This window comes from Oreochromis niloticus, linkage group LG5, assembly GCF_001858045.2.
Source record: "Oreochromis niloticus isolate F11D_XX linkage group LG5, O_niloticus_UMD_NMBU, whole genome shotgun sequence".
Lineage (NCBI taxonomy): Eukaryota > Metazoa > Chordata > Actinopteri > Cichliformes > Cichlidae > Oreochromis > Oreochromis niloticus.
Window position 1 is genome coordinate 20,769,308 of NC_031970.2, and position 13,321 is coordinate 20,782,628.

The window sequence follows — 13,321 nt, forward strand, 5'->3', positions numbered from 1 at the left end:
TCTCAGCTTCACGGGATCCTTGCTACTGACCTTTGGGAAGTTTGTAAGCCTGTCAAAAAGTGTTTTTTCAATTATCTCTGGAGAGCCAAAACATTCCTCCAAGCGCTCCCAGGCTTTGTCCAATCCAACTTCAGGACGACAGACGTGGACCGTCTTTATTCTTTTCACATGCCGTGCTGAGTCATGCCCCAGCCACTTAATAAGGAGGTCCAACTCTTCGCTGGGGCTGAGTTTTAGTCCACTGATTGCATTCAGAAAGGAGGATTTCCACGCCCAGTAATTTTCAGGGCAGTCATCAAACTTTGTGAGACCAGCATTAATAAGATCCCTCCGTGCCAAGTACCTTGCTATATCACCCACCTGAGCACTGCCATCTGGTAGGAGTTGTGGTGTGACTCGATCAGGCGACCTTTCCCTTGTGCTCTCTGGCGGGTGCGGTGTTGAGTGGGGGTAAATACCAGACTTTGGTTCCTGAGATAGCCCTGATGTTGGAATGGTTTTGTTTCTCATTTTGAACAAGCGGGTTTCAACATATGGAGTATCAAAGCTTTGCCTGGGTGGAATTGTGGGCTTCAGTTCATGAACAGTTGACTCTCTATGCTCTGCCTCTGGTTTAGCACTCTCGGTTGGCTGTAGATGCTGCTCCACATACTGGCGTGTCCTTTCAGCAGTCTCTTCAAAAGCAGGTTTCCTTTCAGTTTTGACAGACTCCTCTGCTGCAACCTCAAGGATGCTGGCTTCAGCCATAGCTGCTGCTACCTCCTTTTCATACTGTAAAGTGTTCAATTTGGCTTCTATGCGAGCCTTCTCAATCATCATTTCTGACTCTATTTTGGCATAATCGGCTCGTGCGCGAGCTGCCTCCAGTTTAGCACGAGCTGCAGCAGCGGCTCGACTGGCTGATGATCCACTAGATGTTATAGAGGCCACTGACCTGGTCTCTAGAGCCGACAGCTGCGTTATTTCTTTTGCGGCTTGTGTGTCCTCCATCCCACAATGCTGCTGTGTGGCAAGCATAAGCAGTAGTAGAGATGAGACGTGCTGGCAGCCGAGGTTGCTGTCTTTGATTATCTCTGCCCGCTGAGAAGCTGCTTTTTTACTGTTCTGTCCTTATTGTGCGTCCCTTTGCCCAACTTGACAGACAGCTAACGGTTTCAATGAACATAGGAGGCGGAAGTAAGTTTGAGGCTTTTTACTTCGTCAGTAGTTCAATGATTGACATCCTTTTCTTCCCGTAAAACTAAAAACAAACACAAAGTAAATGTCACAAGATGTATTTTCCTTTTAACTCACACTTCTAGGATATGAACTACACTGTTATATAGAATGCGTAATCAACAGCGACTCAGTAGTGATCACAATACAACTTAGCGAGTTTAGCTTCCTCAAAGATAAACATAACAGATGAAATTGGTTTCTAAACAAATCTATGTAATAGAAATGCACCAAATAAACTTGTAAACATGTTGTACATTAATACTCACAAGCAATAACTCTCCAAGGCAGAAATGTTTTAAAGAGCATCTAAGGCGACAAACAGCATATTCTGCAGGCTAACAAGCGACCAGCTTCCTGTTTCCTCTACCCACAGGAACACAGAAAAACCCCACCAAAATATAAGCTTGTGAGTATTCCCACTATGACCAGCAGAGGGTGCTGAAGAGAAAGAACCTATGCATGTCATAACAGAAACTGAAGGAAAAAGTGGTAGATTTCAAACAAACCACTACACAGATGTCTACTCAGCAACCTGCTAGTAGCCTAAGTGAAGCAGCTGCATTACTTAACAATATATAAGCCTCAGCATAAGTCAAAATTTAGAATAGCAGACGGGCATTATCCTGGTTAATTTTTTTGGCATATGTGCTTTTTGTCTTTTTTAGCAAAGAAAAAAATATCTTAAAATCATTAATAAAACCAGGGAGAGAAGGCTTAGCGTTCCTCCATTTAGCACAATGGATATGATATTTACTCAAAAGTATGACGATGTTAATAATGTCTGAGACACCCAATGCTAGATGATCCATATAAAAAAAATTATGATGTAATTCAAATAGTGGCACATCATTAATGTGAGGTGGAACGTCTTCAAGCAACTCAAAGAAGTCCAGACGCTTTTCTTTGCAAATTCCTTTGACTACGATGACCTGGATGACTGAGAACCTTCACAGACACACATCATTAATATTTAGGGAAATCCAATTTTTTAAGTTGCACCAAATGTGTTGTGATTTCTAATCAAATTTATGATCCACTACACTTGCTGCTGCTGCTCACACACAACCTGTGGAAAGGGGAGGGGGCGAGCTGCTTCCACATAGAGCACATTTCATTCATAATGTTGTCAATCCAGGCCCATTATGTATTCATTATTTTTCCTGGGTTGTGTGAAATCCCATTAAAAAAAAACCTATACAAACCAAATGTGTGCACTGAGGTGTAGGTATATTAGTTTATGTTGTGGGGTTGGGTGTTGATACTGGAGTGCAAAATTACTGATGGAAGATGGACAAGAAAAGGTCAAAGTCATCAGGTCCTCAGTTTAGAAAAAAAGAGAAAAGAAGAGGAGGACGAACGGGCACATGGTACAGGTAAGCAGATGTGTCTTTGGATAATGGCAGGTATAAAGGTAGGTATTATGTATGACATGTCCTGAAGATAACATTCATTAGTAGGGATTGGGAAAACGTCTGTACTATGATAGTAAATAGTAGGCAGACAGTCAACACTGATGTGGCTTATTGAAACCTTTGGACTGTGTTCAGCAAAATATTAATTAGCCATTAATTAGAAGAGCTGTATTGTTGATTTATCTGCTATTCTCAAGGTATGATGAGTTATAATGACAGTTTGTTAGTGTAACACAGTAAGGGGAATTGTTGAAAAGAATATATCAATGGGCCAATAGGTTTGACTACAGGAGCACAGGATTTGTTTAAATGAGACACAGAGGCAGGAATGTAACTCAAAAGAACCAGCCGGCTTTAGTGGCAGAGGGTGTGTTCGCCCAGGGCACCAAACAGGCTAGGACCGCCCCTGAGATCAACAATGGATAATATGGAGTGTGGGAGAGTGTACAACCATGTAATGCTGAAATCTTGGAGGTACTGACATTACTTTGTGTTTACTGTTACTTCAATGTGTGAATGTGTGTGTGAATGGGTGGATGACTGGATGTGTAAAGCGCTTTGGGGTCCTTAGGGACTAGTAAAGCGCTATACAAATACAGGCCATTTACCATTTTTTTTACCATTACTTTGTGTTTGACCTGGTAAAAAGTGAAAAAAACAATAGTGTCCACCGTACACTCTGCGTTGGAAGAAAACTTTTTTCTATATTGAAAAATTTAGCTTCAAATCTGAGCAAGCACATAGCAAGCCGCCACGGGAATGTGAAATTCACAGAAAACCCCCCTCCACTGACATGACCACTGCGGCACCAGGCAAATCTCCCATTGCTCCACTCGTGCTAAACAGATGAAAATAGATTTAGAGCACAGGACTCAGTGCCGCTGAATTGCTGATTTTATTTATTTTTTGCTTTGTCTTACTTGCAACTATTTAAAAGAGTCAGTGTAAACACTAAAACTATGCCAAGAGTAAACAAGACATTGATTAACTGATCCACACCACCAGGATATACAGCAATGATATTTTAATATTGTTCATCCTGGAGAAGTGTAGCTGGATGATAATGAAGAGAGAGAAGGTAGTGAAAACGGAGGGGATCGAACTACCAGAAGGCAACGTTGCAGACATAGAGGACAGCTAAAAATACCTGGGGATCCCACCGGCAAATGGGAATAATGAAGAGCCAAGTAGTCAAGTACCTGCAGAGGGTCAGTCAAGTCCTGAAGAGTCAGCTGAATGGCAAGAACAAGATCCGGGCTATCAACACCTAAACCCTGCCTGTGATCAGGTACCCTGCTGGGATAATAAACTGGCCAAAGGAGGAGATAGAAGACACGACATCAAGACCAGGAGGCTCATGACCATCCACACACACACACACACACACACACACACACACACACACACACACACATATATATATTAGTGCTGTCAGCGTTAATCTCGTTAAAATAACATTAATGCCATAACCGCATTAACGCAGCAAATCTCTGTTAACGAGTTACTGCGGATCGCCCTGTGCGTGGGCCTGGACGCGTTAACGAGCTAACCGTGCTAATGAATTTTCTTTCCTGCTTGGCTTCTATTTCCTTGGTTAGTCTCGTCTAACTCTAACCCTCAGAATTCTCTAAACCCTAAAGAATTATAGATTTGATCAACTGGTCCCTTAGCGAAATTGACACCCTATTCTCGAAGAGAAGCCTGGGCTCAGGATAGCCTGATTGTCCTGCAGAGATGTTTGCTGCTGGATACGAGATGGTTGGTTGCGTTTTGTGCCTGGCGACACGCTTGATGGAGGGCATTGAACGAGATCTATTAAGAAGACAGGTCAGAGCGGTATGAAAAAACAATGGAAATACACAATACATGAGGAAAGAGGAGGAGAAAAGGAGGAGGACACTATCTCTGAAGTTGAACACAGGATACACACACACACACAAATCTGTCATGTACACTGACACAGACACGCACTCCCCCCCACCTCCCAACGCCTCCGAACAATTACTTCCACCCGAAGTAGGTAGGCGGATCTGTCCAGCACTGGAAGACTGGCAGCAGGACTGGGCTGCTGTCTATATGGGTTAACTCCTGACTACTGAGCATGTCTTATGTATTTCCTTTTTTTTCTGTACCTCTCTGACCTGTCTTCTCAATGTTATGTTTGTGTATTCTATGTATGGTCGGAAGGGGTGCTCATGATGGCGCCAGATCGTCTGGCACCCTTTAAAACAATTTCTCTAAAAATAAATAAAGTATTATCAATCAACCAATCAATCAATCAATCAATCAAATCACTTTTATTGTCATATCACATTACTGGTACACTGGTACAGCACATATGAGTGAAATTCTTGTGTGCAAGCTTCACAGGCAACAGTGGTGCACAAAATACAAGAAACATAAGAAATAAGCCAAATATAAGAACAGGAATATGAGAATTATAAGAATAAATATATGTACAAATATAAGAATCTATACACATTACTAAATATGTATACCAAATTGTATGTGTGGACACAGAGACATGACCGGGGAAAATGAAGAAGAATGAATGCAGGAAATGCTGGGGAGGAACCAGAGGGGGGCAAGACCCAGACAAACAACACAGACGAGAGCAAACATAAACAGGACCAAATACTAAGACAACCAAAACTAGAAGTACTAAATAAACTAGAAGTAAAAGCAGACAAGACTAGGAAATATAAGACACACAGAGAACATAATGAAATCAACGAAAAGCAAATAACCATCCATCCATCCATCTTCATCCGCTTTATCCGAGGCCGGGTCGCGGGGGCAGTAGCCTAAGCAGGGAAGCCCAGACCTCCCTCTCCCCAGCCACCTCCTCCAGCTTATCCGGGGGAACACCAAGGCGTTCCCAGGCCAGCCGAGAGATGTAATCTCTCCAGCGTGTCCTGGGTCTGCCCCGGGGCCTCCTCCCGGTGGGACATGCCCGGAACACCTCACCCAGGAGGCGCCCAGGAGGCATCCTTGTCAGATGCCCGAACCACCTCAACTGGCTCCTTTCGATGTGGAGGAGCAGCGGCTCTACTCTGAGCCCCTCCCGGATGGCTGAACTTCTCACCCTATCTCTAAGGGAGAGGCCAGCCACCCTTCGGAGGAAGCTCATTTCTGCCGCTTGTATCCGCGATCTCGTTCTTTCGGTCACTACCCACAGCTCGTGGCCATAGGTGAGGGTAGGGACGTAGATCGACCGGTAAATTGAGAGCTTCGCTTTTACACTTAGCTCCCTCTTCACCACGACGGACCGAAAACACAATAACCAAAAACACAAAACACAACGACCCAGGTTATCATATTTAGATCAATTATCACAACTGACTTTGTTTTAAAATAAATTACTAGATCATGCCTAAGTAAAGTCATGCTCTGTGTTTCATTAAACCATCAAGAATGGAATGGGGGAAAACACACAATCCAAAAATGCAATACTGTTATTGTCAATAGCACTGACATGTTGAAGTATTCATTTGTTCTCATGCTGTGGCCGATGAAAACATATGAAGTATAGAAACAGAATCTATCTATGAGACTGCAAAGCTGTTCTTCTGCGCATGTGGTCTGCCTCTAATTATATATTCAGGTTTTATGTGAGGTGTTACTTATTAAAGGCAAGACGAAAGATCTAAATTTACTGCCTAAGTATCTGAACAAGCAAACAAATGCAATTTTTTTTTCATAGTCTGCTTTTAGAGAACATGAACAGAAATATATTTGCACATTGAGGCTGTTTTCTTTTTTAGTATTAAAGTACAGTTATTTTTTTAACTTTTAAAGAATTTCACTTTGATGACATAAATTACCATTACAATTACTTTTACAAAAATATCTTGAACATCACACAGAAAATGTTTAATGTTTGTATATAATTTGGTGAACCTTGGTGAATTCAAAACTGTCTTGACGTGGCAGTCAGTTTTTAACACATGGCCTTCCCAAACAAAGGGCTTCCGTGTTGTTTGAACAAAAGTTTCTGTTTCAGTGTGCCTCCACAGTGCTATAAACCATACCCATCAGCAATAATGGAACTGGCTCCTCAGGGATGGTGGCGTACAAATGGTATGTATCAGACTGGGGAAAAAAAAGCAAGCCAGCTGTTAATACCCTTTAACCTATAAGGCAGATGTTGTCTTTGTACTGGACTTACTTCATTATTCTGAGGAATCTCTCCACCTTGTTCAATAAAATCTGCAACTAAGAAGGAAATTAATTTTCTTAGTCTTGTCAGTTATTAGATATTTTTATCCAATAATGTGCAGTTAGTATTGTATTTAATTCTTATTTACATTTAAGAAATAAAGCATACATATACATATATATATGTATATATATATATATATATATATATATATATATATATATATTAGGGGTGCAACGATACACAAAATTCACGGTTCGGTTCGGTTCGATACTTTGGTGTCACGGTTCGATATTTTTTCGATACAAAAAAATGTTCATGCCTTTTAAATTTGTCATTTATTAAAATTATAAATATATATTTTAACTCAAAAGTACAGTTTTTAAATTTAATGTTGCTGAAACAACAAAATAATGAAAAAAAATAAATCTATCTGATCGAGAAATCACTCATCTTTGGAGAGAGTTTAATACAGAGAAATGGCTCTTTCCAAAATAAAAGCTATACTATACGCTTCTTCTGGGGTATATTCTCAGCAGCATATTAAGCATATCAGGTCCCCATAAGGAGAATCATGTGCTAACGGCTAACGCCAGATCTGAATGAGGGTGGGGGAGGTTCAATTTCGGGTAGCGTTGAGGCAGTTGCCATGTTGCAACGAGCTTAGCTTCTATCTCACTAGCTTGCGCTGCGCTCAGTGGATCTGCGCTCGACAGTGCAGCCTAGGTGGAGTAGTCGAACGCAGATCCACTGAGCTCTCAACACAGACAGCATCGTCAGAAGAAAAGTTGATAAAATAAATTAAAAATTTTGTATTGTTCGATACATATGTGTACCGAACCGAAAGCACTGTATCGAACGGTTCAGTACCGATACATGTATTGTTGCACCCCTAATATATATATCTATATATCTATAGATATATATACATATACAAAACACATCTCACCAGGGTTTTTGTCAACAGCAGGTACTGAGTTTATTGCCGTGTTTGCTTCCTCATTGGGTAGCTTGTTTGATCAATGGAAACAAGGTAGAAATCAGATGATGGTTATTCATGACATGACAGGTAAAAGTAGGCCTTAATAACAACAATATTAACCACTGATTATATAGTATAATCAGTGGTCAGTTATTATTGTTGGTTATTATTGTACAAAGGGCCCAAAACGTCTTTGTGCATTCTTAAAAGTGCAAAAGTATTTGGAAAGGTTATCATTATCAAACTCGTTAATATGGTAAAGCGCAAATATCAAGTACTATAAATTACAAAATAAAATTTATAAATTACCATCTCTCCAAGATATTGTTTGTTTGTTAAGCCATCTGCAACAAAATCAAAAACAGGAGTTAAAAAATACAATATGGACTGGATTTGTGAATAGCACTGTAATGATGAAGCTGTCATGGTCCTGGATCTGGGTACCCAGTGTTCATGTGTTTTCTAATTTATGGTATGCTTTGAGCTAGTGTTTTTGATGATTTACTCATTTGTATTTCTAGTTTCCTTAGTTATTAGTTATTCTTTGATTATATTTTGTGATTTCTAGTTCTTAGGTTTTGTTTCTGTGCCTCCCTCGTGCTTCATGTGTCACATCGAGTTAGTTTTGTTCTCATGTCTGTTCTTCCCCAGTCTTAGTGTCGAGTTTGTGTCTCAGCATGTTTCGTGTATTTCCTGTTTTATTTTGATCGTTCCTTGTCCTGGGTTTAGTGTGTTCAGTTTTGCTTCCTCCCTGTCTTGTTTCTTTTTTTCCCTCTGTCTCGTTGTTTCTGATTAGCCCCAGCTGTGTTTCCCTCCTGTTTCCCATCCCCTTATTATGTGTGTTTATTTAGTCGTCCGTCTGTTGTTGGTCTGTCTGCTTTCCTTCCCTCATGTTCCAAGTCTCAGGTCTCAAGTTTCTAGTTTTTAGTTCTATGTTCCAGGTTTCATGTACTTAGTGTCTTGTGTTTTAGATTTTGGCAGTTGTAGTTCCATCTGTAGTTCCATCTGTAGTTCTTTGCTTTTGTTTGTAGTCTTGTGCAGCCAGAAATTAACAACTCTCTTTCTGTTCACTTTATCCTGTTTACAGTGTTTGCATTGGTGTCCGCACTCTCTTCACTCCACGCCATCTGCTGCAGTAGACATGACATAAGTATAATTTTTTTCTTATGTTATGAGTGAGAAAGAAAATGCAAAGAAAAAAATCACTTCATTAAAATTTACTGTAAATATGTGGGTCCAGGTGGGCTCACATTACGATAGCTGTGTGAGCTGTTGGTCTCCACAGCTGCTTTACTAGCTGTACAGTCATGTGAAGAAAAAAAAGCCCCCAAAGAGTGTGTCCTTTCTTTTTCACAGCTGTACGTGATGAGATTATGCTAAAATGAATAAAGTGAACTTAAATAAAATATTTCCCACAAAATACAACATTATCTATTCATCAATGTCTACTGATAAAACAAACCAACATTTACCACCAGTTCTCCGTAGATTCCTCACGAGTGTAAATACCAGTAAGGAAACACCCACAGCTACTCCACAACCAGCCAAAACCACAAGCAGTTTCAGTGTCTCTGTTTTCAGACAACAAAAGACATAAAGTAGACAGTCTCAGTTACAATCATACAAAATTAACAGAAGAAAACAATATTTACCATTTTGCAGCTATGTAACAGATATAATGCAAGGAACACAAAACTAACACAGACAAAAAAATTTGTGTGTTCATGGTAAATTGTCATGAAAAATCACTATGATAGAATGTCTAGGCTGCCAGTAAAGATTATATACAAATAATATAACAAACTACTTGGTGATTACTACAATGAACAATGGTTACACTGTCATGAAAGAAGTTTTCATATTATAGTGAGCTGGGGGGGTGCTGGCCCAAGGACTTATGCGACTGTATACCTGATGTTAACATGTTTTAAGTTAGTTAGTTAGTGCTGCTGTGTGTTCTGTGTTTGGTGTGGCTAGTGGAGCACCGTGAGTTAGGCGGCTGTGCCCGTTTACCACTTCACACTGCTGTGGTGTGTGAGGAGGCATTCCTATTAAAAGCCTGTGCTCCCTGGAGCTTAGCATTACAACTAAGGCAGGAATAGCAGGTCAAAACAGAAGTCTCTGTCTCCTTGTCTGAGCTCGCCACAATAATAAAGATAAGTAACAATCATTACATGGAGGAAAATATTGCTCACTTGATGCTTTTTTCAATGTGGTTACAGGTAGCGATGTACTTTCAGTACCGGAAACAGCTGTTAAAAAAACAAAAAAACATTAAAAATAATTTTTGCATTTTCCATTCAGTTTGGGGAGGGCTACTTTTCCTTTAAATGGTTACTTGCCATTTATTTCATAGTACTTAGTTTTCACATTAAATACATGCAAAAATTATTGCATGGAAGAAAATATTGCTCACCTAATGCTGTTCTCAGTGATATTACAGGTAGGGATGGACTTTTACTGCTAGAAACAGCTGGTAAAGAAAACATTAAACGGTTTTAGCATTTCCCATGCTAGTAATGTAGCAATTCTAAGGATGTGACTCTAAGGATTGCAGTTTGGGAGACGGGGAGAGAGATGGTTACTTTTCTTTTCCCTAAAATTGTTACTTCCTATGTATTTCATACTACTATTTAAAAAATATATGAAAAAAATATAAGTAGGGTAGGCTTACATATGTGTCTTACCTGTGTAAGGATACACAGGTAAGACACATATTTATGTGCTGACCTCAATACAGCTACATTTTAGGTCAACACTGACTTTCTTTCTGCATTACGAATTTTAAAATGAAATATTTCAGCTGACGTAAGTGCAGTCAGATTGAATTGTTGATTTTTTTCTCTGTCATGTTTATCAGAACTGCCACAGACTTTTTTGATTCACCAATCATATGTAAAAAAATAGTTATGATAAACCAAATGAGGTGTAAACACACTATTCCTCACTCAGGATAACAAGTATTCTGATAAACCTGTTACTTAGACAGGGAAATATCACCGATACTGATGATCATATGGCTAGTATGTAATGTCACCTGAATCTGACGAATGGCTTTTAAATATGTATCTAGTACTGCTGTATATACTGTGGTACATTTGACAGGAAACCCACAAAAGTAGTGACATTTATTAAAGTTCCTGTGGATATAAAAAACTGAGATACTGAATGTGGCAAATATCAGACATCTTAAACATCATCATCTTGAAATTTAAAAAACATTAACAATACATTACCTGTTATTTTACCAGCTGATGCTGAATTCATCAGACCTAAAATGAGATAAAGTGACTTGTATTGTTGGGTATAACTACATATGTGTCTTCTGAGACTGAACAAAAAACAGGTACATTTATATAAACATTGACTTTCTTTCCACATAGCCATTAAAACAAATACAAATATAAATTTTATAACTGAAATATTTCAACTGACATGACTGCATTATGGCTGAAAGGTTGAATGTTTCTCTGTCATGTTTATTGGAACAGCCACTGAAAACTTTCATGTTACAGTGAGAGTACATGAAATCACTTATTATATAAATGTAAATCAAGTAAATGCAATATAATCAAAATTATTCCACCCTCAGGATAACAAGAATAATAACAAACCTGTCTCACTTCTGCCTACAGATGACATTTTACTAGAAGTTGTGAAATCTGTTGTTCTTTCTTCTTTATCATTTTTGCCTAAAAAGAATAAGTAAATGCTTAATTAATCTAAAAAAATTTTTTTTATACCGTATAACATTAAAGTGATTTAAGTATGCATGATTAGCCAAAAGGTCCATCATTACTTACAATAATAACTATTTCAACATCAAAAGAGATCCATAAAACCTATGTGCACGATACCTGTATCAACTCTATTAGCAGATGGTGTTTCAATAGTAATGAAGGTTGTTAAATCTGTGATGCTTCCATCCTTTCCATGTGTATCTATAAATAAATTTAAACTTAAATATTACAGAGTACATTTTCTGTTGCTTTGACTGTATCTACATATAATGATGTGGAAATGACAGTGACTCACTTTGTACTTTAACGGAGGACATGTTACTGAAGGGAGACGTTGACTTTCCAGGCTTTATTATATATTGACAGCCTATTTTAACTTCAGCAGGTGATCTGAGCATTGCCCAATCCAGTAGTTCAGTTCCTGTCAGGCTCTTCATACACGAAAACGTTCTGACTGTTCCTCCACTCAAAGTGAAGAAATAACACTGAGTTACAGAAACAGAGGATGGAGCCTCACAGTTCATTGTGACTGTGTCAGTGTCTGTGATCACCATAGGATTAACGATGAGTTTAGGTGGAAGAGAAGCTGAAAAAGACAATGTTCAACACAGGAAATGTTCACATAATTTATTATTACATTTAACTTTTTTCTTTTATCTGAACACACTTCTCATGAAAAAATCTTAATATCACAAGAGGCCTGTGGCTTCATGCATAGGCTGTAATAAACTGTTTTCCGATGTTCTTTATGAAAACTCTTGTCACACCAGCCTTGTAGACGCGAACATCAATTTAAAAAAAAAATTCTGAATCAATATCAGATATTAGTAAACAACATAGAAGTCACTCACTTTGTATGTTGATGGAAGATATATTACTATTTGTAGAAAACTGTCCAGGCTGTGCAGAGTAATAACAGCGCACTTGAACTTCAGCAGGTGATCTGAGAGTCGCCAAGTCTAGCAGTTCAGTTCCTGTCAGTCTCTTCATACATGACAAATTTCTGACTGTTCCTCCACTCAAAGTGAAGAAATAACACTGAGTTACAAAAACAGAGGATGAAGCCTCACAGTTCATTGTGACTGAGTCTGTCTCCCTGATCTCTGTTTTACTCAGTGTCAGTTTAGGTGGAAGAAGAGCTGAAAAATTACGAAGTTAACATATGAATGTAAATATATATAAATGACATTGAAATAACTGTAAAAATAAATAAGCGCTTGAACTGACCTTTTGCTTTGATCTCATTCAAAGAATCTGTTCATGAAATAATTTGTTAACAGGGTAAATCAATTATGACTTCACAATAAATAGAAAAAAATATATATAACAATATCTGTTAATGTAATACACAGTTGCAAGAAAAAGTTTACAAACCATTAGGGGTGCAATTACACATCAATACAGGTTGTAAGCAACAGCACATGCACATTTATCTAAACAAAATGTTTATAGTAAGCATGACTTACAGATGAGGATGACAAACAGCAGGTGTCCAGCCATGATGAAGCTGAATACTGCAGCTGAAAAGAGCATATAAAAAGGCATTCGTTACACCTCATGAACATGTGTAACTAACACATTTGCTTCAACTCAGGAAACCAAAGCGAGCATCAGTATACAAAAATGAGACTTCGTCAGGCCCCAGAAACACCAGCAGCCTTCCTCTGTAAACCTCCAGCATGAGATATATTTAGAACCTCTGTGACTAAGTGGTGCAGTAAAGTGAGCTGCTTAGAAGGCATTTTTATTGCTTTCTGTCATTGCTATTGTCATTGTTTTTTCTGTCATGAAATGTTTAGTTTAAGAGGTG

General features: G+C 38.8%; 1 protein-coding gene and 1 long non-coding RNA gene across 2 annotated transcripts; both read right to left on the bottom strand.

Annotated features, from left to right (window-relative positions):
• Positions 1-6,449: 6,449 nt before the first annotated feature.
• LOC109202162 (uncharacterized) lies at positions 6,450-7,795 on the bottom strand. The gene is made up of 3 exons (XR_002062089.1): positions 7,739-7,795; positions 6,799-6,845; positions 6,450-6,722 (listed from the first exon to the last, which is right to left on the bottom strand). It is a non-coding gene; the product is annotated as an uncharacterized LOC109202162 (long non-coding RNA).
• Positions 7,796-9,202: 1,407 nt separating this feature from the next.
• Positions 9,203-12,588, bottom strand: LOC109202126 (uncharacterized). Its single transcript, XM_019358471.1, has 8 exons — positions 12,363-12,588; positions 11,807-12,097; positions 11,629-11,712; positions 11,386-11,463; positions 11,008-11,043; positions 10,188-10,244; positions 9,967-10,023; positions 9,203-9,342 (listed from the first exon to the last, which is right to left on the bottom strand). The coding sequence occupies exons 1-8, from the start codon at positions 12,586-12,588 to the stop codon at positions 9,203-9,205; spliced, it is 969 nt and encodes a 322-aa protein (XP_019214016.1).
• Positions 12,589-13,321: the final 733 nt, after the last annotated feature.

Excerpts from the sequence above, each read along its gene's own strand:
- LOC109202126 (XM_019358471.1), bottom strand. The coding sequence starts at position 12,588 with ATGAACTGTGAGGCTTCATCCTCTGTTTTTGTAACTCAGTGTTATTTC. Across the intron at positions 11,044-11,385 it reads TGTAGGCAGAAGTGAGACAG|GTCTGATGAATTCAGCATCA; the intron begins GTTTGTTATTAT and ends ATCTCATTTTAG. Across the intron at positions 10,024-10,187 it reads ATCACTGAGAACAGCATTAG|CTGTTTCCGGTACTGAAAGT; the intron begins GTGAGCAATATT and ends TTTTTTTAACAG.